The sequence below is a fragment of the Cervus elaphus genome, chromosome 6, assembly GCF_910594005.1.
Source record: "Cervus elaphus chromosome 6, mCerEla1.1, whole genome shotgun sequence".
NCBI lineage: Eukaryota > Metazoa > Chordata > Mammalia > Artiodactyla > Cervidae > Cervus > Cervus elaphus.
In genome coordinates, this window is record NC_057820.1 from 25360985 (window position 1) to 25388568 (window position 27584).

At 43.7% G+C, this 27584-nt stretch overlaps 1 protein-coding gene across 2 annotated transcripts; it reads left to right on the top strand.

Annotated features, from left to right (window-relative positions):
- The first annotated feature begins 211 nt into the window (after positions 1–211).
- Positions 212–25902, top strand: NAAA (N-acylethanolamine acid amidase). 2 transcript variants are annotated; one of them, XM_043906450.1, is made up of 11 exons: positions 212–549; positions 1116–1280; positions 4184–4310; positions 8031–8121; positions 9685–9761; positions 13807–13979; positions 14142–14204; positions 15676–15742; positions 17086–17114; positions 20717–20825; positions 25646–25902. In XM_043906450.1, the coding sequence occupies exons 1-10, from the start codon at positions 344–346 to the stop codon at positions 20790–20792; spliced, it is 1074 nt and encodes a 357-aa protein (XP_043762385.1). In that variant the 5' UTR covers positions 212–343; the 3' UTR covers positions 20793–20825; positions 25646–25902. The 2 variants fall into 2 exon arrangements, with proteins under 2 accessions (XP_043762385.1, XP_043762384.1); XM_043906449.1 differs by lacking the exon at positions 25646–25902 and adding an exon at positions 21656–24102.
- The last annotated feature ends 1682 nt before the right edge of the window (positions 25903–27584 follow it).

A 27584-nucleotide genomic window follows, 5' to 3' on the forward strand; every position in this document is an offset into this window, starting at 1 on the left:
CTCTACGCCGCCGGTTACACGCTCTCTGCCCACCTGGGTGGGATGGGGCGGGGAGCGGCAGCGAAAAGCCGGCGGCCGCATTTAGCATCCCGGGACCGGGAACCCGGCCGCACACTAGGCCGGGGGCGGGGACGGGGGCGTGGTATGGAGGCATCGGGGCGGGAGCCCACAGGCTAGGCTAGAGAGGCGGCTCTACTCGCAGTTCCGGGTCCCAGCGATCAGGCGGGTCGAGCGGCGCGCAGGCTCCCCCTCCAGCCCCCAGGCTCCGCCTCCTCCTCCTGCCCCAGAGCGCCTCCGGGGCTCAGCGGCTGGCCGCAGGGTCCCAGCTGTGGCCGCCCGAGCAATGAGAGCCGCCGGCCAGAGTGCGCGCCCGGCGCTGGCGCTGCTGCTGCTGCTGCTGGCCGGAGCCGGGGTGTCGGCCGGCGCCGCGCCCCCTGCCCCGCCGCTCTTCAACGTGAGCCTGGACGCGGCCCCCCAGCTGCGCTGGCTGCCGGTGCTGCAGCATTACGACCGGGACTTCTTGCGCTCCGCCATGGCCCACATCATCGGGTGAGCGCGGGCGAGGGGGCGCGGGCGCGGCAGGGAGTGTGGCAAAGCCCGGACACGTGCTGCCCAAACACTCTCCAGTCCCCGGGCATCTGGACTGGCACTGGCCACTGCTCCGGGCCGGCCGCATCGGGGTCGGGGGTGACCCGGCGCGGCTGGTTTGACTTTCAAGTCCGGTGTCACCAATGGCACGCCCGTCCACCGGCCGTTCTGGATCACGGTGGCGAGCGGACTGTCACCCGGGCTGTCGCCCCGGCTGCTCAGCTACAGAGTAGGGAACGCACCCCCACGCACTCCTAGCAGGCCTCTAGGGACCCCAGGCTGACCCCTTTGGGAACCACTCTCCGTCGCCCTCCTTCCCGCTCTTGAATGTTCTTTTCTCTCCTGGACTCCGCGTTCGGGTGATGCTGGCTGGACCTGCATTGTCAGCTCTCTGGTTAAGGGAGGCATCTAGAACTCACCCCGAGGACGAAAGCTTTAGGTTACCCCCTCTCCCCAGCACCCCCAGTACACACGCATAGTACCGACCTCCGAGCAGATCAGACACCCTCGTGGTTTTTCCTTTCTAGAGATTATGTCCCCCAGTGGGCCCTCGCATTGATCAGAAAAGTTGTCCGGGAGCTGGAACTCTTCCTGCCGCAGCCCTTCACCGACGAGATACGCGGCATGTGCGACGCCCTGGACTTCAACCTGGTCGACTGCATTCTTCTCAACCTGGCCTACGAGTTCAGCGCGTGAGTGCGCAGCGCTAGCGCGGATTTACTTGGAATTTAGCGGGGATTCCGGCGACATTGAGTGGGAGGAGATGTGTTTTCAGTGTGATAAAAAGAGGGTGGTGACCGGGCTCCCCAGAAGCCTGCAGTGCTTCCTCTTTTCTTCTTTGGGTGAGTCTGAGCAGCAGATTATGAGCTTCAAGAAGAAAAGCACCTTCTCTGACCTCAACACTGAACTGTTATTCTTGGATCTGAAGCCCCCTTTTTTCCCTTCTCCAATCCGGGTAGCCTCCCACTTTGAAAACTCTGCTAACACGTAGTCTCCCAGGAAAGTTTTGAAATAATCCCCCGCTTAAGTTAACCCAGTGACTGTCCAACCTTATCATCATGGCTAGTGATCATGATTCCTCTTTCTCAGCCCATTTCTTCCGGGGGTGGGAGCACAGGCTACACGGTTCTGGCTAGTAGAGCTAGCCAGTGTTTGATACCTGCAGTGGGCATGATCGGCCCTGGTGCACATAGGGAAAGGCAATGAGGAGTGTGTGGGTGAGCCCAGGCAGAGTCGGGGGGAGCCTCAAGTCTGTGGGCCCAGTAACAGGTCTCGGAAGTAAGATTTGACTTGATTTCTGTCTTCAGGACTTACTGTTTTGCCAGACCAGCTTCATCTAGTAACATCTTTTAGATACTTATAACTTCTGCCTGCAAAAGATATTTTAAAAACCCATTTTTTTCCCCTTTGGCTAATGAAACTTTACTGCTTCTTGGCATCTCCTAGAATACCTAGGCAGGATAGGTTAAGAAGCACTGTAACTGCCATCCTCTTCAGGGAAATGTTTTAAGACACAGAGAGACACAAATATGTTAAAGTGCTTTTCAATTGACCCGAGTTAATTTTGTCATTCTTCATCTCCTACCCCTATCTTTTTGCTATTCTGACATGTGACTTTCTCAATGAAAAAAATCAGTTATTTTCATTTTCCTCTTCTTTTGCTGGAGTCACTGTGTTCAAACCAACTAAAGCAAAAGTTCTAGTAAAAAGATTCTAACTTTTGGATTTGATGTTAAGGTATATACTGAATTGCCTGACAAGGAAAAGCATCTTGCAGTGCTAATGCAGATTCCACCAGCATTAACAAAGGAAATGTTTTGTCCTCATTTCTGGTATAAGATTTTTTGAATAAGATTAAGCAAAACTGTGGTTGTCGTTGTTCAGTCACTAAGTCATGACTCTGTGACCCCATGGACTGTAGCACACCAGGCTCCTTTGTCCTCCACTATATCCTGGACTTTGCTCAGACTTAAGTAAGACTAGCTACCCTTTTGAAGAAGGAAATGGCAACCCACTCCAGTATTCTTGCCTAGAGAATCCTGTGGACAGAGGAGCCTGGTGGGCTGCTGTCTATGGGGTCGCACCGAGTCGGACACGACTGAAGTGACTTAGCAGCAGCAGCAGCTACCCTTTATTGAGCCTAGTAGGTACGAGGCCCTGGAGATGGTGTTAACATTTTGTCATGTGGAAATTGAGCCTCAAAGGGGACAATTTGCTGAAAGTCAGGTGCATGTTGAGTCATCGGAGCTGCTGGTAAAAGTACGTGTCCCCAGTGCACTGCGGCGCGTCTCCCAGAGCAGAGCCTGGCTCCCTAGATGTCGCCTGTGCTTGGGGGCCTCTCATGAAAAAACATTTGGCAGGACACAGAACTGTTGCCTCCCCAATTTTGAAAAATCACCTTTGACAGAACGTCTACAGACTTTATCTACTTCCGGTGTTCTGTCAGTTCCCTTCTTGACATGAACTCTTTGAAGATCAGAAACCTCGATGGCGGTGGTGGTGGTGGTTTCGTTGCTCAGTTGTGTCCGACTCTTTGTGACCTCATGGACTATAGCCCACCAGGCTCCTCCATCCATGGGATTCTCTCGGCAAGAATACTGGAGTGAGTAGCCATCCCCTTCTCCAGGGGATCTTCCCAACCCAGGGATCAAACCTGCGTCTCTTTTGTCTCCTTCTTGGCATCACCGCCAAGAAGGTGCCACCAGAAACCTTGGAAAAAATTAAGACCTGACCAGGCTTCCTTTTTTAAACAACAACAAAGTAAAATTTGTTTTCTCTTAATTATAAAAGTACTATGTAATCATTATTGAAAATTAATAAAGAAAAGAATAAAGAAAATTAACCACAATCCTGTTACTCAGAAATGACCCTCCATCCTTCAGGATATTTCCTTTCAGTTTGTGTGTGTATCTTTCCCCTGCCCTAGAATTCAACATAATATATTTAAATATTTTTTATGTAACATTACATATTCTCAGGGAATATGGACATTTAGACATCTTAACAAACCTCTTCCTCTTTTCCTCAAAATACATCTCTCTGGCTGGTAGTTCTTAAAAGATTCTTTTCTCTTGTTAGCTCTGTGCAGGGAGTCCTAAGAAGGACTGGAAAAGTGCCAAACCCCTAAATTGTTCACCCCTTTCTCAAGAAGAGAAAGTGAAACAATTTGTGAGGCAGAGTAGTTTGGTGCCATTGTACTTATTCTGAGAAATTTGGAAGAGAGATGAGCTTCAACCAGCTTTGAATAGCATGTTAAATAAATACATGCTTCCAAGCAGAGGAGCAGGCAAAGTTCAGTGATCTCACTGAGCCCAGAGTAGATCCATTTCAGATTTAGATTTAGGATGAAATTCTCATTCAGTGTGTTTTCAATGTCGTGTGTGCTGAGAGCAAAGGTCTAGTAACACTGAAGAAGCACTAGAGCTGTGTCCAGCTGTCTTTTTCATCTTGAATTATGAATCCATAGGATTACATAGCACATGGGTTCTTTATAAAAGGGAAAAAAAAAACACTTTAAGGACTTATTTTTAAAATGAAAAGCTCATTTCCTTTTTCTTGTTTTTGTTGTTCATGTTGAACTTTTCCCTTTTCCCAGATTCTGCACAAGTATTGTGGCTCAGGACTCCAAAGGCCACATTTACCATGGCCGGAATCTGGATTATCCTTTTGGAAGTCTCTTACGCAACTTGACTGTGGATGTACAGTTCATAAAGAGTGGGCAGGTATGTCCGTACAGTGTAAGATTCAGAAATCAGAGACTTGCTAACCAGTTGGCCATCACTTAGATGTTCTGCAGCTTAAGTGTGTTATCAATTTAAGATACAAAAAATATCAACCTCCTGGAAAAACAAAACTATGGAGAGATTTACATCAAGTATGCCTGTAGAAATGAGAGTCATTTATTATTATTGAGCACCTGCTTACACAGTTCAATCACTTTTCCCTAGGGAAATCTCTATGGAGGTGTGATCAATCGTCTACTTGTTTTTTTTTTTTTTTTTTTACTGGACCATTCAGCATGCAGAATCTCAGTTCCCTAACAGGGATGGAACCCGCACCCCCAGCACTGGAAGGCAGAATTTTAACCACTGGATGGCCAGGGAAGTCCCAATCGTCTACTTCTGATACTAAGTCAGCTCGTTGCTTTTCCATGTTCAGGCAGCTGCTAGAATAGGGAGGGGCTGGATAGCACAATGGCTAGGAACACCTACTTTGGGGATCTAACAGGGCTGGGTTTGAATCTTACTTCTGTCACTTCCTTTGTGAACTTGAGAAATTACTTATACCCATTTTGCAGATTACAGCTCAGAGAGGTTAATGGCTACTTTATGGAGATAATTATAAAGGTTAAATGAAGTGATCTATGCAAAGCACAAGGTAGATGCTGGATAAATAGTGGCCAAATAATAAATAGTTCTTTACAACTATAATTGACCCATATGACTCTCTTATTTTTCATATTTAAGAAATTATACTTAAATCTTTTTTTTCATCCTAGTTTCTTTAAAAGTACAACCAAATGTGTACTGTTCTCACATTTCTGTGTAAAAATCTAGGGATATAGTAGTAATCAGTGTTTGCTGAAATACCCAAAGCACATCATTGCCATGAAACAGAGCAGAGCATCCAAAAGTCAGACCTTGGCTTTGCGGGAGAACGTTGTTTAAGGATTTTATTTCATTTGTTCTTTGCATTTAGAGGTTGAGTCACAAATACTAGAAACTCATTTATTAAAAACTCATTTGCTTTTACAAACAAAAATTGTCATAAACATTCAAACAGTACCTAAATTTAAGGTGGAAGTTTCTCCTTTTCCCAATTTCATTCCTTCACTTCAGCACTATTACCAGTTTGATTTGTAGCTGAAGGTTTACTTCAGAAATGGTTTTAAGTGGTAGCAATGACAGAATATCCATGAAAATAAATTCTGAAAGGACATCTGCCAAAATGTTAGTAATTATTACTGAATGAGGGGACACTAATTATTTTTGTTTACTACTTTATGCTTTTCTCCATTATTCTACAGTAAGAAAAAATTCTTAAAAATTTACATAAATGCAATAAAAATAATTTCAACCGCTCCCTCTAGACTCACCCTAACCAACAGTTGTTTAATTTGTTTCTGTTACTTCTAGAGCTCCCATGGCAAACAGTCTATTATTGGTTTGGCTTTTCTCAGTGCTCAGGCTATTATCATCAAATTTAACTGTTTACACTTGGGTATTGTCTTTCTGATGAGGGCTCATGACCAATAAATTGTTTTGCTAAATTAAGAACAGGTTATCTGGTTATCCTGGGACTTCCCTGGTGGTCTAGTGGCTAAGACTTCATGCTCCCAATGCAGGGGGCCAGGTTCCATCTCTGGTCAGGAAACTATGTCCTGCATGCTGCAACTGAAAAAAAAAAAAAAAAAAAAGATGACACTACTAAAGATCCTGCATGCTGCAACAAAGACCTGGCACAGCCAAATAAATAAATATAAAAAAATAAAAGAATAGGTTGTCTGCCCAATAACAAGTTATCCACTGAATAATTAAGCTCTTAAATCCCTTATGACTATATAGTGGAAGTGAGAAATAGGTTTAAGGGACTAGATCTGATAGACAGAGTGCCTGATGAACTATGGATGGAGGTTCATGACATTGTACAGGAAGCAGGAATCAAGACCATCCCCAAGAAAAAGAAATGTAAAAAAGCAAAATGGCTGTCTGAGGAGGCCTTACAAATAGCTGTGAAAAGAAGAGAAGTGAAAAGCAAAGGAAAAAAGGAAAGATATACCCATTTGAATGCAGAGTTCCAAAGAATAGCAAGGAGAGATAAGAAAGCCTTCCTCAGTGATCAATGCAAAGAAATAGAGGAAAACAACAGAATGCGAAAGACTAGAGATCTCCTCAAGAAAATTAGAGATACCAAGGGAACATTTCATGCAAAGATAGGCTCAATAAAGGACAGAAATGGTATGGACCTAACAGAAGAAGAAGATATTAAGAAGAGGTGCCAAGAATACACAGAACTGTACAAAAAAGATCTTCACGACCCAGATAATCACAATGGTGTGATCACTCACACTCACCTAGAGCCAGACATCCTGGAATGTGAAGTCAAGTGGGCCTTAGGAAGCATCACTAAGAACAAAGCTAGTGGAGGTGATGGAATTCCAGTTGAGCTATTTCGAATCCTGAAAGATGATGCTGTGAAAGTGCTGCACTCAATATGCCAGCAAATTTGGAAAACTCAGCAGTGGCCATGGGACTGGAAAAGGTCAGTTTTCATTCCAATCCCAAAGAAAGGCAATGCCAAAGAATGCTCAAACTACCGCACAATTGCACTCATCTCACACGCTAGTAAAGTAATGCTCAAAATTCTCCAAGCCAGGCTTCAGCAATACGTGAACTTCCAGATGTTCAAGCTGGTTTTAGAAAAGGCAGAGGAACCAGAGATCAAATTGCCAACATCTGCTGGATCATCGAAAAAGCAAGAGAGTTCCAGAAAAACATCTATTTCTGCTTTATTGACTATGCCAAAGCCTTCAACTGTGTGGATCACAATCAACTGTGGAAAATTCTTAAAGAGATGGGAATACCAGACCACCTGACCTGCCTCTTGAGAAACGTGTATGCAGGTTAGGAAGCAACAGTTAGAACTAGACATGGAACAACAGATGGTTCTAAATTGGGAAAGGAGTACGTCAAGGCTGTATATTGTCATCCTACTTAATTAAACTTTAAATTTGATTATTAGTAAACAGTCTCACTTGTTTCCCTTTACTTTGTGGAGTTTATAAGAGCATGATATTAATTTCTTATAATTAAGTCAACACAAGTTTTTAAATGGAAGCCCATTTGCTACTTCTAGTATGGAGCTTCTTTTTTTTCTGTATGGAGCAGTTTGATGAAGCTTATTGACCCCTTCTTAATAATGTTTTATAAATACATAAAATGAAATGTACAACATTGTGAAGAAAACCAGTTATGTTGAAATACAGTTATTTCTAGATTATACTTTTCTTAATGCATTAGCTAGTAAAATTTAACAATGGGTCTAATAATTCCACCATAAATGCAGAATAGTGATAAGTATGAATGATATTTCAAGATATGTATGTATGATGCCATTATGTATGTGAAATACCTACAGTTTCTCCTGGTGATGACCATAGGCACTCTATAACTACATGAGTTCTTGCATTTATTCATTACAGAGGGAGTAAAATTTCAGTTAGAAGTTAGTGAAAATAAAGATGTATCTTTTTTTTTTCCTCATCCAAGGTCACAGACCCACTGACTTCTGTCCCTAGGCCCTCAAAGTTAAATCTAGAAGGCTATTTCAGAGTATTAGGTTGGAACTTAAAAAAAGAAATCCATGAAATCTGGGGGCAAAACAGGTATTTCAAAGTACTTTTGGTTGGAGTAATGAGATGATGTCTTATCTCTTGATTTCAGATTGCCTACACAGGAACCACCTTTGTTGGCTATGTAGGATTATGGACGGGTCAGAGTCCACACAAGTTTACAGTTTCTGGTGATGAACGAGGTACTCACAACAAACTCCCAAGCATTTTCAGCTCTATCCCTGTTCAGTTTTATCCCAGTACGTCATTCACTCAGCCAACGGAGCACATGAAACACCTTCCATGCTCCGTACTTCCATTTTAGTGGGGGAGGGCGGGCAGTGTGCATGTGAGCAATGAACAGGATTTCAGCTACTGATAAGTGCTCCCAAGAAAGTAAAACAGGAAGATGTGGTAGAGAATGAAGTCGGGCATGGAGCAAGTACTGCAGGGATAGGGTCAGGGAAGGCTTGACTCATATGACCCAGGTCTACAGAAGCTGGGGAAGGAATCCCAGAAACAGAAGACTATAATGTGGCTACAGGATGGAGTAAGGGGGAATATATTAGAGATGGAGAAGGAGGCTGAAGCCAGGGGCAGGGTTGTGAGGAGGAGTTTGGGTTTTAAGCAAAATGGAAGCCCTAGGAAGATTCTAGGGCTTCCCTGGTAGCTCAGTTGGTAAATAATCCACCTGCAATGCAGGAGACCCTGGTTCAATCCCTGGGTTGGGAAGATCCCCTGGAGAAGGGAAGGGCTACCCACTCCAGTAGTCCATGTGGTCTCAAAGAGTCAGACTCCACTGAGCGACTTTCATAGGAAGATTTTAGGCCAGGGTGAACAGATATGTTTTGCTTTTACATTCTTAACTTTCATTTGGTTGCTCTATAGAGGCTAGATCGTGTTGGGTTAAGATGGAAACAAGACTGTCTGGAAACGGTTGCAGTCATCAGAGGATATAATGATGGCATTATACAAGCAACATCTGTGCATTTTCTGTGCAAAATTTTCTCTAAGTTGTCTCATTAGACCCTCCCAGCAGTCCTGTTAGTTAGGCTGGGCTAATATTATTAACTGAATCTATTATGCAAAACAGGAAACTGAGGCTACAAGGTGAAAGGATAGCTAGTAGATGGGAGAGATGGTTCTCAATTTGATCTCCTGGGTCCTTGCCTCGTTGCTGTATTATACAGCCCACCGCCATGGCCCAAGGTTCAGGGGACACCACTCAGTTACCCAACATGTGGGAAATCTGGAGAAAACTCGGCTCTGTCCTTGGCCTCTGTCCTCAGGAATTTGCAGCTGAATAAAGGAGAAAGACATGTACCAGGAGTCTCTTTATTTCTGTTGATGTATTCTTACTTTTTTATATAAGCCTGACCAGGAAGATGCTGGTTGAGGATGTATCCGTGTCCGTAATAGTTCTTTATCCTCTTATAGTTCTTCATCGTTTCCTTAAGTGTCAGCTGTGAATGAGACTAATTCTCAACCAGTGGTACCCAAACCACAGCATGACAGTTACTGAAGTTTTACAGAGAATGAACAAAAGGGGCTTTGCTTCCATCATTTTGTGGCTCAGATTGTTTAACTGATAGTTATGGTATGAACAGGCTAAAAACACAAAAAACAAACCTCTTTTAAACCTTAACCTAATGAAAACTAGTTCTATGATTAGCTTGCTAAGATTGAGTTAAAATGCCTGAACAATAAATGTGCCTCTGGGGCAGCAATTCTAGTGTGTGTCAACATTGTCATTCCTTCCTTGGCAGATAAAGGCTGGTGGTGGGAGAATATGATCGCAGCCCTTTTTCAGAGACACTCACCAGTCAGCTGGCTTATCCGCACTGTAAGTATTTTTACTTGTCGAGCTCACTTCACCCTAAGGGCTTCCCCGGTGGTTCAGTGGTAAAGAATCCTGCCTGCCAATGCTGGAGATGCAAGATCCATTCCTGGGTTGGGTAGATCCCCTGGAGAAGGAAATGGCAACCCACTCCAGTATTCTTGCCTGGAGAATCCCATGGACGGAGGAGCCTGGAGGGCTACAGTCCATGAGGTTGCAAGAGCTGGACACGACTGAACAATTGTGCACATGGCGCATACAAAGCATGAAGAGGCAGCAGTCCAAGGCGTCTGGCTAGAGTTTGGTCAAGAAGGAGAATCTCTGTCATAGGCTCCAGTTTTCCACAACAGCTGATTGCAACAAGAGACCAAGCTTTTCTAAGGATATAGATGTACCCTTCTTTTAGAATCTCCAACTGCAAATGCATTCATCTCCATTGGCAAGGATCTTAATGAGCAAAACAAATGTGTTAGAAGATAACTCTACGCACAACAAAAGGAACATCCGGCTTTACATTACCTATTAGTCAGCAGAGTTCCAAGCCACGTATTAATCGTGGTCTGACCACAGAAAGCACATTTTTCTGGAGCACACCTCTGGTGAAAGGAGCTGGCCCTGCCTCCCTTTTGGGCCTTTTGTTGTCCTGGTGTAAGTAATCAAGACTCCCTAGGCTTGAAATTTTCCTAAACTTTTTACTTGAATATTCCCTAAATATGTTGATAAACACTGCACCCTCCACATATTTTTAAGATAATCTCTAAAATATTTCATCATAAGATTAAAAAGCTGCAAAAATCCAATGTATTGGACATGTTGACATTTAAAAATAAAACTGTAATTTAAATCTTTTCAGGGGAATCTAAATACCAAGAGTGTTTTTTTTTCCATTTTATAATTTACATACAATAAAATGCAGAAATATTAAGGGTTTTGTTCAGTGTGTTCTGGCAATTTTACACACTCATTTATCCATCTATGTAACCACCAAACATATGCAAAATATAGACCCTAACAACTAAAATGAAATGTACAATGTAAGAGTTGTGAGTTAAGTTTTATTTGCAGCAAAATGAGGAGTATAGCCAGGGAGTCGTCATTTCAGATAGCTTTGAGAAACTGGTTCAAAGAGATGGGGGAAGGTCAGTATAATATATGATTTCAGTGAAGGGGGACTGGCTGTCAAGCACTTCTTTTGGCAGAGGCTTGCCGCTACTCATAAGGTGCACATGTCATCTTTGATGATTTTAATGCTTTCCTAGATATGAGGAAATGAAAGAATTGGGCTCATAAAATCTTCTCCTGAAAGTAACTATTCGAAGGCCCTGTTCTGCCGGTTCTTTCCAGAGCACAAAATGCCTCATTCCTGATCTCTCCACCTTGAACTCCTTTCAGAGTGTGTTGAAGGTCAGCGACTGCAGTAGCTAGTGACCTGATCTTTGTGGAGGCACACAGTGGGTGACAGTTTTTAGTTGGCACCTGTTTCCAAATGTCCCTGGAAATTTTCCCTAGTGCTCCTTCCTAGTCAACTTCCAACCTTCTCTGACTCTCCACCTCCTTGCCAGGCACCACTCTATCAGTATAAGAAGTTTTGCCTGTTCTAGAATTCATATACCCAAAATCATAGTATATAGACTGTTTTTCTTTCACTCAGCATATTTTTCAGACTCATCCTTATTGGTATCACTAGTTCTTTCCTTTTTATTATTGAAGATTCAGTTGTACGAGTGTGCCACAATTTATCCATTTTATTGTTAATAAATGGACATTGGGTCATTTCCAATTTGGGGCTGTTGAGTTGGTTTGTTCTGAACTCAGCAAAATTATATGTGAGGCAGTAGGAGGTGATATTATGATGGAATACGTGATGGAATATGTTTTGGATTATGTTACCTATAGCATCCCCCAAGTGCTAGTGAAGAATTCATTGCCTCTAACAGAATTCTGTGAGAATAGAGCCAAAGAACATCAGTAAGAAAAATCCTGAAAGTAGCTGGACTTTCCTGGTGGTCCAGTGCTTATGAATAAGGCTGTGTATAAATTCTTGTGCCAGTCTTTTTGTAAACTTATATCCAGTTTAGTTGGTTACATAAGTACTTAAGAGTGGAATTGTTGGGTCATAAGGTAGATGTATATTTAACTGAGGTAATGGCTCTGTAACTCATACGCCATACTATTCATCCATTTAAAAATATACAACTCACTAGCTTTTTAGTATAATTCACAGTTATGCAACCATCACTACAGTTTTAGAACATCTTCATTCCCCTGCAGTGGGTGCAGAGAAACCTGTACCCGTTAGCAGTCACTGTCCATTTCCTCTGTTCCCTGAGATAGATAAGGTTCCTGTCTTCCCCTCAGTATGCCACTAGGGTGAATAATAGCAGTCACCACTGCCTTCAGGATTTCTTCCTTTCTTTCTTTCTTTTGACTGCACCCTGTGGCATGTGGGATCTTAGTTCCCTAACCAGGGATCGAACCCATGGCCTCTGAATTGGAAGCACAAAGTCATAACCACTGGGCCACCAGGGAAGTCCAGCTACTTTCAGGATTTCTTACTGATGTTCTTTGGCTTTGTTCTCACAGAATTCTGTTAGAGGCAATGAATTCTTCGCTAGCACTTGGGGGATGCTATAGGTAACATAATCTAAAACATATTCCATCACGTATTCCATCACAATATCATCTCCTATTGCCTCACATATAATTTTGCTGAGTTCAGAACAAACCAACTCAAGTCTCACTACCCCAGCCTGACAGCAGGTGATACACATAAGGCTGGGAAAAGTCCACAAAGCTTGCCGTGGTTAATGGTTTATGATGCTGAATGATGGCACCTTTGCAGACACCAGTGTTTTGAATCGTTCTTTTGTCTGCCCCTCTCCCTACCCTTGACACTGGGCTTTGGCATTATTCAGGAGGGTGAGATGGCTGTACTTTCTAAGAGTGATGAAATAGCGTTGGTGAAGGTGCAGGTGGGAGGGACTGGCCCTGTAGCCAGGACTTTCTCCAGCAAGATCAGCTTGAGGAGGGAGTACATGTGGAAGCAGAAGATTTGGAAAGTGATCCCCTTAACCATCCGTGCTGTGGACCTGAGGAAGTGTTCAGGAAGTCCAGTTCAGCTTGCCGCTCTAACGCAACTCGCTGTCTTTCCTCTCCAGCCCTTTGCCAATCTGTTCCATTGAGCTGCGGCTCTTCCCCACCCCCACTCCCAACCCCACACAATCACTGCTTTCTCTGGGCTGACTTCTGTTTGCCTCTCTGACCTCAGCTCATGTGACACCTCCCTTGGAGGTCTCCTCAATGGCCTGGGTAAGGACCAGTCCCCTGCTGTGACTTCCGCAGCATCTGCTTCTCTGGCGTTGACACTCATTACGTTGTGTCGCTATTGCCTGTTGACTTTACTTTCATCTATGGAAGTTTTGGGGAGAATAAGGACCATCAAATTGACAGCTCTGTTGCCACACAGCACAGTGCCTGGCACATAGGATAGGTATTCAAGAAATGCCAGCTGAGAGAACAAATCAGTAAAGAGCATGGGGAGACCTTTGCCAGGGTGATCTGCCTTGAAATCATACAGCCTTTGTTTTGGTGAGCAGGGTCTCTCACCCAAGTGAAGTGAAAGTCGCTCAGTCGTGTCTGACTCTTTGCAGCCCCATGGACTGTACAGTTGATGGAATTCTCCAGGCCAGAATACTGGAGTGGATAGCCTTTCCCTTCTCCAGGGGATCTTCCCAACCCAGGGATTGAACCCAGGTCTCCTGCATTGCTGGAGGATTCTTTACCAGCTGAGCCACAAGGGAAGCCTTCTCGCCCCAAAAGAACATGTCAAAGTTTTCTTCTTTTGTGAGAAAAATCCTCCTGCTGTTGCCTTTCCACTGGAGCCTCCTCCATCTCAGGAGCCCTGATGACAAGGGAATGAGGGCAGAGCAGTTCAAGATTATAGCCATGGGTTCATAGAGCAGGAGTATGTGTTTTGGACCAATTGTCCATCACCTGGTGTGGATAAGTGACAACTATGATGATGCTAATGCAGGTTTGTCTTTCTGTTCAGACTCTGAGTGAATCAGAAAACTTTGAAGCAGCTATTTACAAACTGGCCAAGACTCCACTTATTGCAGATGTTTATTACATTGTTGGCGGCATATCCCCCAAGGAGGGAGTGGTCATCACGAGGAACAGAGGTGGCCCCGCAGACATATGGTCTCTAGATCCTTTAAATGGAGCGTGAGTAGAATTAAAGGCTCTGGTCATTTTGTATCAATAATCTTTTTTTTTTTTTTTTTTAATTGATGAGCCTAGAGATATTCTTTATTTTTATATATGCTTTTTTCTTTAGCTGTGTCCCAAAGGACCTTGGGTAAGACAAGATGATGTGCTTTGTTGCAGGTGGTTCCGAGTGGAGACAAATTATGACCACTGGAAGCCAGTGCCTAGAGGAGATGACCGAAGGTAGGCTCCGCCCCCTGCCTGGTTAGCAGTGTTTCCCTGTGGTCCGGAGAACGTGCCCCTCCTGCTCCAGGAAGCGCTCCGCCCCCTGCCTGGTTAGCAGTGTTTCCCTGTGGTCCGGAGAACGTGCCCCTCCTGCTCCAGGAAGCGCTCCGCCCCCTGCCTGGTTAGCAGTGTTTCCCTGTGGTCCGGAGAACGTGCCCCTCCTGCTCCAGGAAGCGCTCCGCCCCCTGCCTGGTTAGCAGTGTTTCCCTGTGGTCCGGAGAACGTGCCCCTCCTGCTCCAGGAAGCGCTCCGCCCCCTGCCTGGTTAGCAGTGTTTCCCTGTGGTCCGGAGAACGTGCCCCTCCTGCTCCAGGAAGCGGAAAGGACTCCAGGTGCCGTCCCTTCCCAGAAGATGTACGTGGGCCCCTGGCCAGGGCCTCGGCCAGGATGGGAGAGTGTAGTATGTGGCAGAGAGCATGACAGGAAGCCGGTTGGGAGGACAAGGTTGATTCTGGCCTTGGGGTCAGGAACCCTAGATTTCCCCACTAGCTCTGCTGATGACTCACTGGGTGGCCTCTTGAGCCTCTGTTGACCCATTTTCTTCCCACTCTTTTTATTTTTTGTTAAAACTTTTTATTTTGCATTGGGGTATAGCTGATTAACAATGTTGTGATAGCTTCAGGGGAACAGCAGAGGGACTCAGATGTATGTATGCATGGATCCATTCTCTCCTAAGCTCACTCCTATCCAGGCTGCCACATAACATTAAGCAGAGTTCCTTACGCTATACAAGTAGGTCTTTGCTGGCTACCCATTTTAAAAAATAGCAGTGTGTACCTGTCCGTCCCAAACTCCCGAACTATCCCTTCCTCCCCAGCAACCCTAAGTTTGTTCTCTAAGTCTGTGAGTCTCTCTCTGTTGTTGACTCATCTTTAAAAGGAAATGATGGAACAAGATTCATGGTTTTCTATGTAAGACTATTTTTGGAAGGAAAATATTTCCTATACTTAAACTGAGGAATTCCCTGGGGGTCCAGTGGTTAGAACTTGGCACTGAAAGCCTGTTCTGAAATCCTGTGTGGGAGCCTGGGTTTGATCCCTGTCTGGGAAACTAAGATTCTGCACATGGCCAAAAAAGCAAACATACAAACAACAACAATAAATAAATAAACCTGGGTGCTTTAATTTCCCTTCTAATTTTGAAAAACTCTTTAATTGTAATTTAGTTTGTCCCCAAAGAGCAAGTAGTCATATACTTTTCCTTGATTTTACTGGCCCGTGTGTTGAATGACAGCTGGTCACAGGGCCAGGCTGTTGAATGACTGTACATGGTCTTCTGAGGCAAGGCAGCACCCATGCGTGGGGCCAGCGTCTGTTTAGAGGAAAGCGAGACACTGAGGCTGGCCTTGGTACTGAGCCTCCCCAAGTGAGAGCTGGAGGGACTCAGGGTTTCCTGAAGTGCCAAGTGACCTTTGATCATTGTCCTTACAGAACACCCGCCATCAAAGCCCTCAATGCCACGGGCCAGGCAAACCTCAGCCTGGAGACGCTCTTCCAGGTAACTTGTGTCAGAGTGTCCGGTTTTTACCCAGGATGTTTGGTGTCTTTCTCAATCGTGATTAAAAAAAAATTCCCTGAAATCAAGCGTTGTTAAAGTTTTACCTGGTTGAAAACATGTAAAAGCAAAGCCAGATGACATTTTCTGAACTTGTAACCATGTAGATTAAAGTGTCCGTCTTAACCTTTCTGCATGTTAAAAAAAAAAAAGGCATAGTCGTAACTTATGTTCATTTGTTTAAAAAAAAATAAGAGAAAGGTTTCAAAACTATCACCCCAAGATAAACCAAAGTAATTTTTTTCCTGTAGATTTTCTGCATGTATTTCTCCTACCTTTTAATAGTCATTTATTTATTGGTAGTAGTATTTTATTGAAGTATACTGGTGTGCTGTGGTTCATGGGATCGCAGAGAGTCAGACACGACTGAGCGACTGAACTGAACTGAAATACTTGCTATAAAATACTATATAAGCTTCAGGTATACAACATAGTGTTCTTGCCTGGAGAATACCCATGGAGAGAGGTGCCTGGTGGGCTACACTCCATGGGGTCGCAAAGAATCGGACACGCCAGAGCAACTCAGCACAGCACAACACAGCCTACAACATAGTGTTTTTAAAGGTTATATTCTATTTCTAGTCATTATAACATATTGGCTATATTTCCTGTGGTTTATAACATATCCTTGAATCTTACTGTATATGTTTGTATGTCTTAATTCCATACCCTTAATCTGCTTCCACTCCTTCTTTCTCCCCGCTAGTCTGTTCTCTTGTCTATAAGTCTGTTTCTGTTTTGCTATATATATTCATTTTTAATTTTTAGATTCAATATATTAGTGATATCATACTATATTTTTCTTTCTCTCCCTTATTTCACGTAGCATGGTGCCCTCCAAGTCCACCCACGTTGTTGCAAATGGCAATATTTCATTCTTTTTTATGGTTAACTATGGTTAACTAGTATTCCATTGTGTGTGGGTGTGTATTTATATATACATATATATATGTATATATAGTGTGTGTGTGTATATATATTCACATAGCAACCCACTCCAGTATTTTTGCCTGGAAAATCCCATGGACAGAGGAGAGGTCCATGGGGTTGCAAAGAATTGGACACGACTGAGTGCACGTGTGTGCACGTACACACACACACACATATATCACATCTTCTTCATTCATTTGTTGATGGACACTTATGTTGCTTCTATATCATGGCAATTGTAAATAATGCTGCCATGAACATTGAAGTGCATGTATCTTTTTAAATTTTTAGCAGTCTTTTTTTAAATTAAATTTATGTATTTTTAACTGTCTTTTAATATGATTTTTCCCATGCAGGTCTTATCAGTGTTTCCAGTTTATAACAAGTAAGTGACATGTTAAGCATGCATCATGCATCACTCCAGCACGGCAGACTCTCATGCGCTTTCTGGCTCAGCAGGGCCCTGAGGGCCCCCACAGAGCAGGTTTTCTGGGTGCTGTGAACACAGCGGTGACAAAGTCTCTGTTCTCCTGGGACCAGCATTCTACTGGCAGGAGCAGGGAGGAGGCAGGGAGGGGAAGATAAACTCACTTACCATGTCAAGTGGGAAGTCCATGGAGAAAACCAAAGGTTAGGAGGATAGAGTGATCTGGAAGAAGAGGGCATGCCATGTTCATCCTAAATCCATCTGCGAGCTGGGGGCCACCCTCCCTGGTTGTGAGCTCCTTCATGTCACTCTGAGGGCTAAATTATAGACACCTTTGGCTTTCCTTTATCTCCCCTGGGCGTTTCTGCCACCCTCATCCTCATTTCACAGGTGATTCAGCGCCCAAGTGAATGAATCTCTTTTAGCTTGCGCCCTTGACAGTTGGCTTCTGTGAGCTACGGCTTCTCGGATCTACAGGCTGGATTCACCCACCTCCTTTTCTGAGGTGAATCGCTGGGCCGTGTCACCGGTGCCACAGGAGGCTCTTAGTTAAACTTGAAGCGTAGCCCCTGCCAAACTTGCACAGGGCTCTCTGAGGGTCCTCTGTCACCATCATAGCAAGGCTAAATGGGCCAACAGTCCACTCCTCCGGGCCCCGTCCTCCTCCTTGTGATGCCTGATTGCCCTATCAACACCTGAGGCCAGCTCACTGCGGCAGGGCTTAATTTACTAACATAAAAGAGGAAGCAAGTCAATGCAGAGTCCTGTCTCCTTATACTTCCATAAATTCCCAAGCCCAGCATTTCCTACTTTCTCATCATCCTTGCTTCTTTCTCCAAGGCAAGAATATCAAAATGGTATTCTTCAAGAAACAGTCTAGTACAGATAAAATTTGTAAAGTGATTTTTAGTTTCAAATACCCAGTTGATATTTTTTCTTTGAAAGCATCCTCTTTTACACAAATGTAAAACAGCAGTTTTCCTGATGGCCTCTAGAAGAATGTTTGTAGTATTTGGGTGTTCTAAGATTCCTTGGGTACAATGACACTTTTTTCTTTAAAAAAGAAAAAATTTTGTTGGAGTATAATTGCTTTGCAGTGTTATGTTAGTCTCTACAGCAAAGTGAATCAGCTATATGTTTACAATGACATTTTAAAATCTGGTGTTACTCTTCTCACTTTGTACCACAACAAGAATATATCTCTTTGGAATTGTTTTTAAGTATGCCCAGATAAAAAGATAATTGCTAAAAATTTCCTGTAAACATATTCTAACAGCCAAAAACAGAAAAAACAAATTAGTATTTTCCCACTCGAACAAATGAGTTATTTGGGTCACACACACAAAAAATGACCCAGTACCGTACTAGTGAACTAGCTCGTTGATGGCAGGGAGAGCAAAAACAAGACTCTCCTGATTTGTAGCATGTATTGATTTCCGTGGTGTAAATACCTTCCCTGACCTACTTCAGGATTACAGTTGGCTCATAACCTTCCTGAATATTTGACCATTGATTCTCACCAGCCTCCCGGAGTCAGCTCCAACCCACTTCCACTAGGGCACAATCTTGCCCTTTCAATATCCATTTAAAAAAATAGATGAAAACCTATTTTTGTGTTCTTACAGTTTTTAAAAGTTATATAAATGATGTTTCTTTTAAAGATTAATAGTATAATCCAATAGTTTTAATATTTATTTTAATAAAGCAGTTTCCATACTGTAAACAGCCCGTATAATTTTAAATAGTTTCATCATAGACAATCAAATGTAGTATAATTGAGTTAAACATTCTCTAGTTGTATGTTTTCCCTCATTAAAGCTCTGAAATAAATATTATTAGTACATTATTCCCCTCCCACCCCGCTTTTGTATTATTTTCCTTGGCCTAAATTCCCAGAAGTAGGATTACTGAGTTAAAAAGACTACGAATGTTTAAATGGCATCTGAAATGCTTTGTCAAAAGAGATTTGTCAGAAATTCTAAAGTTTACTAAGAAGCATTTTTCTCTACTGTGTAATTGAAAACCCAAAAGGAATTAGGTTTAAATGATAATGATCCCTGAACCAGAAAGAACACAGATCCCTGACTGTCAGGCCCTTTACATGGAATGATTACTATCGACTAAACGCTGGGAGGGATGGGGGCAGGAGGAGAAGGGGACGACAGAGGATGAGATGGCTGGATGGCATCACCGACTCGATGGACATGAGTTTGAGTCAACTCCGGGAGTTTGTGATGGACAGGGAGGCCTGGCGGTGCTGCGATTCATGGGGTCGCAAAGAGTTGGACATGACTGAGCCAGTGAACTGAACTGAAGTCTATGTTATGTGTGAGGTTGGTAGAAATGTCTGAACAGAAGCAGTGATCTCTATGCTGCCCCCTTGTGCTGCGCTATAAAATTACATGTCCCTGCAGTAGAACACCATCCTCTTCTGTGGCTATCAGCAGAGGAAATATTGCAACAGTTATGGAGAATAGAATTGTGACCAAATAAGTAACAGATCCTGTTCTGGGAACCTTCATTACCCTTGAATGAGCTCTGCTTGTGCTCACAGTGCTGTCTTCAGGCCTGTGTACGATTCAGCTGCAGGGTACCAGCTGCTGCTGCTGCTGCTACTAAGTCACTTCAGTCTTGTCCGACTCTGTGCGACCCCATAGACGACAGCCCACCAGGCTCCCCAATTCCTGGGATTCTCCAGGCAAGAGTACTGGAGTGGGTTGCCATTGCCTTCTCCGGCAGGGTACCAGCACCTATCCCTAAATAGCCTGGCTCCAGATGCTGTGAGCATGCATCCCAGCTAGTGTCTGGGGCAAGAGGTAGATGAAAGGAATGAAGTGAAGTACCTGAGTGTGTGTGTGTGTGTGTGTGTGTGTGTGTGTGTGCGCACACACCCAAGTTATTGGGATCTCTCACTCTGCAGAATGTTGAATGAGTGACATGGTACTTTTCATCCTTAGATCTAGGCAGGTGGGCCCCTGGTCTTGATTCTTGAGCTCTAGGGGCCCCACTCTGGCCTTCCTCTGACTCTCCCATGATATAAGGAATCCACTCAGAGTCTGACCCAAGTACCTAGGACTCTGGAATTCTTGGCCTGAACAGCCCCAAAGCCATTTCCAGGGCCTGTGTGGTCTGCTTCCTGGTGGTGGTCCCTTGAGGGCAGTGTGCAGCCGTTGTGGATGCCCTGTGTCTGGTGGGGGATGGCTGGGTGTCGCAGTTGAAGCCTGGATGTAACAGTGGAGTGTCCACGCATGTGCCACTTGTGAGCTAGGCAGAGCAAGGCTGAAGGCCAAAGCCAGCTCTCCCTCCTGCCACGGAGGAACTCAGAGGGATCTGAGAATTTTAAATTTAAACTCAGCCTCCCACAGTGTTGTCAGAATAGGAAAGAACACTTTGTGTGGCTGCTTGAATTATAACTTTTAATTATTCTGACATACGTGGATCTCTATTTTTAAACTTGTCCCTGATCCCAAGTGTTAGGGGAAAGGTTGGGATTTTTTTTTTCCCTCTTTGGATATTAGAGAAAATGATGTGTATATTAAAATTCCTCTCTTTATTTTCAGCTACACAATCTATACTACTGTAATGAGTGCTGCCAGCCCAGACAAGTACACAACTAGGATCAGGAACCCGTGTTAAAAGCAGAAGAGAGAGTTCATCTGTTCTATGAAGGTTTGCTAAAGTTGTTTTTTTTTTCCCCAAGGGGTGGGGCTAGGGGCAGGTAGATGTGTGTTGGTATCTCCTGGAAGACAGTGGCATCCTCAACAGTTATACATACATAATATTTTCTGACAGGTATCTGGTGTATGGTCGTCATTTGTGTCAGGTTAATGTTACAATTGGGCTTTCCTGGTGACTCAGATGGTAAAGAATCTGCCTGCAATGCGGGAGACCTGGGTTCAATTGCTGGGTTGGGAAGATCCCCTGGAGAAGGAAATGGCAACCCACTCCAGTGTTCTTGCCTGGAAAATCCCATGGACAGAGGAGCCTGGTGGGCTACGGTCCATGGGGTTGCAAAGAGTTGGACATGACTGAGGTGACAGTATGTACTCAATGTCACAATTAGGTATTTATTTTGAATTGTTTGAAAGCTAATCATCTGATGCCCAGCGACCTTTGCCCTTTATTAAAACCTGCTTTCAGGGCAAAGTGTTACCTCTTCACTTACACAGAGGGGCAAATATCTGTAGACTTCTGTGTCTCCAAAGTAACAGGGAGGCAAGCCCAGTTCCTTTGCAGACAGACCCTGAAGGACTAAGGACACTCAGAATTTGTTGTAGGCATCAGCGAGTCCATAGGTGAGAGGAAAGATGTGAGAAAGAAGCAGGAGTCCTTTCTGCTGTCCCTACAATTGAACCATGTTGGCAGCCACTGATGGACAGGATACCTTTTCTGATTGCAAGGATCTTCTGAAGTTTATAAACCTAGCCTGATGTTTGGTCATTCACTTATGAGGATATTAAAATCAGTTTAAATTAAGCCTATTTCTTTTTTCCTTACAGATGATTTTTTTAAATGAAATTTTTGAAGAGCTGCACTTTAAAAAATAAAGTGAAAAGATTATATTTTATGACCAATACAGGCTTCTTCCTCATTAAACTTTTCAACCTTGTGCAATGGGAGGAGGAGGATCCGTCTGGAGCTTGGCATGGTAAAGTGGGTAATAGGCGTCCTTTCTTCAAGGTTTGCCTTGACCTCCTCTGAGCTGCTTCTATGCTAGCTTGAACAACTCAAAGATAATTTTTTTTATTTCAGAGGGCAAGCCATATCCTCAGGCTTTATTCCTAACTTCTCACCATTATTTATACCTATCTGGTCATATCTCAGCTTATAAAGAAATGAGCAGGCAAGACCTCCTTATTCATTAGGAAGTGCTTCTGGAAGTGTCTGCCAGCCTTAAATAAAATTAACAGCAATTATTTTTAAGCAAAGAGGAGTTTATTAGGGAATAGCAGAGGAGTTAACAATTCAAGGCAAGCACACAATGGCAAACCATAGGCAAGTCTAAAAAACAAAGAGGAATTTAGCTTTTATTGGAATCTGGGAGGAAATTAGGGAGCACTGTTTTGAACAAAAGTTCATTAGAAGAGAACAAGAGTTCAAGGTTGTTGCTGTTTCACATTGGTTGCAAGCTATGGTCAGTTTGCTGTTGCTGAGAAATGCAAAAAATCTTTCTTCCTGCTGGCTGTGTAACCATAGATAACAATTTTCCTTCTGTGGCTTCCCCACTCCATTTAAAATCAAGTATGCTTTATCTGGGCTTCCCAGGTGACACTAGTGTAAAGAACCTGCCTGCCAATGCAAGAGACATAAGAGATGCACATTTGACCCTGGGTTGGGAAGATCCCACGGAGGAGGAAGTGGCAACCCACTCCAGGATCTTTGCCTGGAGAATCCTAAGGACAGAGGAGCCTTGTGGACTACAGTCCATGGGGTTGCGAAGAGTCAGACACGACTGAAGCGACCTTAGCATGCTTGCATGTTTTATCTGTTTTCACATTTCTCCCTTTTGATTAAGACCTTTCTCTGAAAGCATCACTGATGAAGCATCAGGTTGTTTTGGCTGAAATATTTTTGTCTGTGTCCCTCAGTGCTGGGAAGGACCCTTCCTAAGAGTTGTGTTGTGTGGAAAGACCAAATAGCATTTGGAAACCACAGGGGCCACATTTGAGCAACAAGGAAGGTAAAGAGGAGCTCTCAGGCATCTCCCGTTCTTAAGTTACGTCTTGTCAAGCTTGTAAGCCTTGGAATCTGAAAGCGAAGTATTGAGCTGACATCATGTTGTTTGGTGCATCATTCCTGCAGATATTTGCCAGCCAACAGGTACAAAGTCTTAAAATGGCTATGCAAGTCAAAATTAAAAGTAGAATGACAAATCCAGTTTATATAGTTGTCCTAAAGATCCAAGGACCATGGGGAATCAGGTGAAACTTGTAACCAGTGTTCTTGTTCCCTGATTTTATGTAATTGAGTTTCTACTTCCCCAGAGAAATGTATCCATGAGCAACAAGCACTGGTTGTTCTTCTAGGAGGTAGCCAAGGGAAGTTTGGTTACCTAACACCACCTTAGCTAAGGAATTGCAGAATTAAGGAAACTTCAGCTAAAACTGGAGCAGAGACAGACCTGTAGGGGAACTGCTCCCAACCAATGCATCACTGATTACAGTAAGTCCCCTATATACGAACCTTCAATTCTCAAAGAGGCAAACATGCATCTTGTTCCAGCAAGGAACCAGAACCTGTGCCATCAGAGTCAGACATGAGTGAAATTGGAGCTTGCCCTCCATCTCCTATTGCTGACCATCCTTCAGCTCTACCATCTCCCAACTCCTCTCCTTCCTGCAGTCAGTAACTTTCCTTGCCTGTTCACTTGATGCCAGCCCCTATATGCAAGCTGTTGTATTACTGTACTTTTCAAGGTACTGTAAGATTTAAAATGTTTTCTTTCTTTTGTGTGTTTGTTTTTATGTATTATTTGTGTGTAAAGAATTATAAACCTATTACAGTATGGTACTATATAGCTGATTGTATTAGTTGGGTACCTAGGCTAACTTTGTTGGACATACGAACAAATTGGACTTACAAATATACTCTTGGAATGGAACTCATTTGTATGTGGGGACTGTACTCCACACAGGAAGAGATATATGCCTACATCTCAGACAGGAAGGTGTTGCCTACTCTACTATCCAACAGGAAGAAGAAAACTCTGATGACAGCCCAGCCAATCAGACTGTAGCTGCCAACCAATGAGAAGTCTCCATACTTTGGACGGCTAGCTTCCTCCAGTAAACTCATGATTACACTGCCTCCCAACCTGCTTCTTTTCCCTATAAAAACAAACTCCTCTTTCTTGTTCTCTGGATTTACCTATGGTCTGCCATAGTTTACACATCCCAAATTGTATTCCTGTGGCTATTCCCAAATAAACTTGCTCTTGCTGACAAAATAACTGGCTCTCCTGTTACTAAAGTTGACAGAAATCTAAACCTGTTGTTGGGCAGCTCTTGCTCTGGCAGTGAAGAGTCAGCTGTGTTACCTAGGGTGATGGATAGATTTCTAATCATATGCTCACTAATGTATACTCCAAACCAAGAAAGGAGGAAAGATCTCCCCATGAGGCAAACCCAGAGTCTTGGACCCTGCCAGGCAGTTAACTTTAGGTTCTTTGATGTAGGCTGAAGGGGTTGGTCCAGTTTCAGATCAGTTATAAATGGACAGTGGGACAACTAGATGTCCTAGTGAGCATTGTCCTCCCATTCTCCAACTATCCTGACATTTATAAGCCGGGGGATGATAGCATCCTTCACAAACAAAGATGAAACCAGATGAGCACAAAGGACTCCAGCTCAAGTGTCATTGTTTATTAATGAATTTGTGGGAATGGTGCTATTGACAATCACCCAGGGGTCAGTGATGTTTTGAGAGCATTCCGGAAGGATTCTTCCAAGCCAAAAAGACCATTCTCTAACATGACAGCACAGGGTACTTGAGTTTAAGTTGTTTTTTTGGACAAACAGTAAAAAAGTAGGAGCTTGAGTGGGCGGTTGCTGTAGTGCCATAACTTTTAGTTTATCTAGGATGGTGCGATCATCACTGTCATCAGTGTGGTGGTCAGGAGGAAACATCAGGGAGGGAATGTTGACAGCAGGTTCACTCTGTAGCTAACGTTGAGGGGAAGTTGAGTGAAATTAGTGCCATTAAGGATAAATGAAAAGTTGGTCACAGAACAGACTCAAGAGTCACTGCTATCGTGTACAGACTGGAGTTTCTGATGGCAAAGCCAACCATCAGGTTGCATAAGCAGCAGGTTGAGAAGTACACATAAAAGCATTGTCTTTCCAAGAAAGGGAGAAAAGGTAAGAAACGGTGGGGAAAAGGTATCCTGGCCTGGTCTGGTCATCTTGGGAAAGCTGTCTCCTTCAGCTGTCATCTGTTTCAGTTCCTGGGAATCTTTACTTCTAGTTACCAGTTGCTGTGCAGGTCCAATCAGGGTTTGGTGCTTTCTTTAGATGTGATAGGTGTGGATCCAAGGGTCTGTTCCCTGGATCTCAGCAGTATGCGGACTGGTTAACCACAGTTGGTAAGGGCCCTTCCAGCAAGATTAGAATTTAATTAAAATTTTTAAAAATTATTTTATTTTTCGGCTATGCCACATAGCATGTGGGGTGTTAGTTCCCTGACCAGGGATCAAAGTGAAGGGAAAGTAAAAGTCTCTCAGTTATATTTGACTCTTTGCAACCCCATGGGCTATACAGTACATGGAATTCTCCAGGCCAAAATAACTAGAGTGGGTAGTCTTTCCCTTTGCCGGGGGATCTTCCCAACCCAGAGATCTTCCCAGAGATCGAACCCAGGTCTCCGGCATTGCAGGTGGATTCTTTACCAGCTGAGCCACAAGGGAAGCTCAAGAATACTGGAGTGGGTAGCCTGTCCCTTCTCTAGCGGATCTTCCTGACCCAGGAATCAAAACAGGGTCTCCTGCATTGCAGGTGGATTCTTTACCAACTGAGCTATCAGGGAAGCTCAACCAGGGATCAAACCTCCACCCACTGCATTGGAAGCACAGTCTTAACCACTGGATCACCAAGGAGGTCCCTAAGGGATGTCTTTGAAGATGTCTCTTCTAAGAGATGAAATCTCTGGGTTTTAAGAGATGATACTGAAGACCTTTGTCTCCAGGGAGCATGCTGTGAAAAAGATTGTTCTACTAAATCATAGTTATTTTCAACAGGAAAAATTAAGTCTTTAAAATAATAAAGTATATGCCTATGTGCTCAGTCGTGTCCGACTCTTTGCAACCCCATGGACTGTAGCCCACCAAGTTCCTCTGTCCTTGGAATTTTCCAGGTGAGAATACTGGAGTGGGTTGCCATTTCCTACTCCAGCGTATCTTCCCAACCCAAGGACCAAACCCGAGTCTCTTGTGTCTCCTGCACCAGCAGGCAAATTCTTTACCACTGCACCATCTAGAAGTCCCTAAAATAATCAAGTATATATCCTCTTATTAGCTATAGATCAAAATAAGCAGGAGCTAGGAGCATTGGGCATCCTGTGATTATCTCAAAGGGTGAGAGTTTATGGGTTGCAAAAGGGATACATAGACCTAAGGTTTAGAAGGACCAATGACCGTGACTTTGGGCAGGATATTTGAAGAGTCTCTACAGATTTTTGCCTGTAGAGTTAATGGTGCCATTCATGCATTTGACTGGCCCTGGGCATTTTGGCTGCTAAGCACAGTGAAAGTGTTGTAAAACTGGCCAGACATCACAGACTTGTCCAAGCACCTGGCTGAAGTGAATTCCCTGGTCACTATGAAGTTCGAGGTGGGGTTTGCTAGATGAAAGTGAAAGTGTTAGTAATTCAGTTGTGTCTAACTCTATGTGACCCCCATGGACTGTAGCTCACTAGGCTCCTCTGTTCATGGAATTCTCCAGGCAAGAATACTGGAGTGGGTAGCCATTCCCTTCTTCAGGGGATCTTCCTGACCCAGGGATCGAACCCAGGTCTCCTGCATTGCTGGCAGATTCTTTACTGCCTGAGCTGCCAGGGAAGCCTTTTCTAATAGAATCTTAGCCCCAGAAGAGATAGTGGTCTATCTACAAGGGAAAGCTTCAGTTCAGTGAGAAAATATACAACTGTTGCCAAAACCTTTTTATATCCTTGAGTTGAGGAAGCTGGAGGAAATCCATCTGCCGAAGCTCAAACAGTCTACTGGGTAATTGAAAATGTTCTAGGTGACACGGATAGGTTTTCCAGGTTTGTGTTTTGGGTGGATGTGGCCAATAAAGTAGATACTTTTAGTGGGTTTATTCATATTTTCCCAATATTGACTCATAAAGTTTATAATTTTATCAGTAGATCAATGATTCAATGCATATACAGTATGGTTGACCCTTGAGCAACGCAGGGGTTAGGACACCAGATCCCCCTGCAGATGTATAACTTACAGTCAGACCTCTGTATTCAAGATTCTACATCAGCCGACTACAGATCATGTAGTACAGTACTATGTATTTATTGGAAAAACACCCCAGTATAAGTGGACCTTTGCAGTTCAAGGATTGTGTTGTTCAAGGGTCAACTGTAGTCAGTAATGGGAATTTTATAGTCTCTGGCAGGACTGGCTCATTTGGTCCAAACCAGAGCTTTTTCTTTTTACCAAACCAACAGTAACTAGAGTTCCAATATTGTTTTTCCTTTTCTGGGGCCAGTTGTTGGGTATCTCTAGCTAATCTGTCTAGATTATCATTTGGGGGAACATCTTTTGGGACCATGACAGAGGTTTGGTTCTTGATTTCTGTGAGAGCAGAGAATTTTTAGTGGAGATATCAGTGGGGTGGTTCCCTTTAGCTTCCAGAGAGTCAAGTTTAAAATGCTCAGAAGTTTAGTAGTAGCCAGAGTGGCTGGTAGAAGCATAGCATCTAATAA

Excerpts from the sequence above, each read along its gene's own strand:
- NAAA (XM_043906450.1), top strand. The coding sequence starts at position 344 with ATGAGAGCCGCCGGCCAGAGTGCGCGCCCGGCGCTGGCGCTGCTGCTG. Across the intron at positions 14,205-15,675 it reads CCTAGAGGAGATGACCGAAG|AACACCCGCCATCAAAGCCC; the intron begins GTAGGCTCCGCC and ends TTGTCCTTACAG. Across the intron at positions 17,115-20,716 it reads GTGTTTCCAGTTTATAACAA|CTACACAATCTATACTACTG; the intron begins GTAAGTGACATG and ends CTTTATTTTCAG.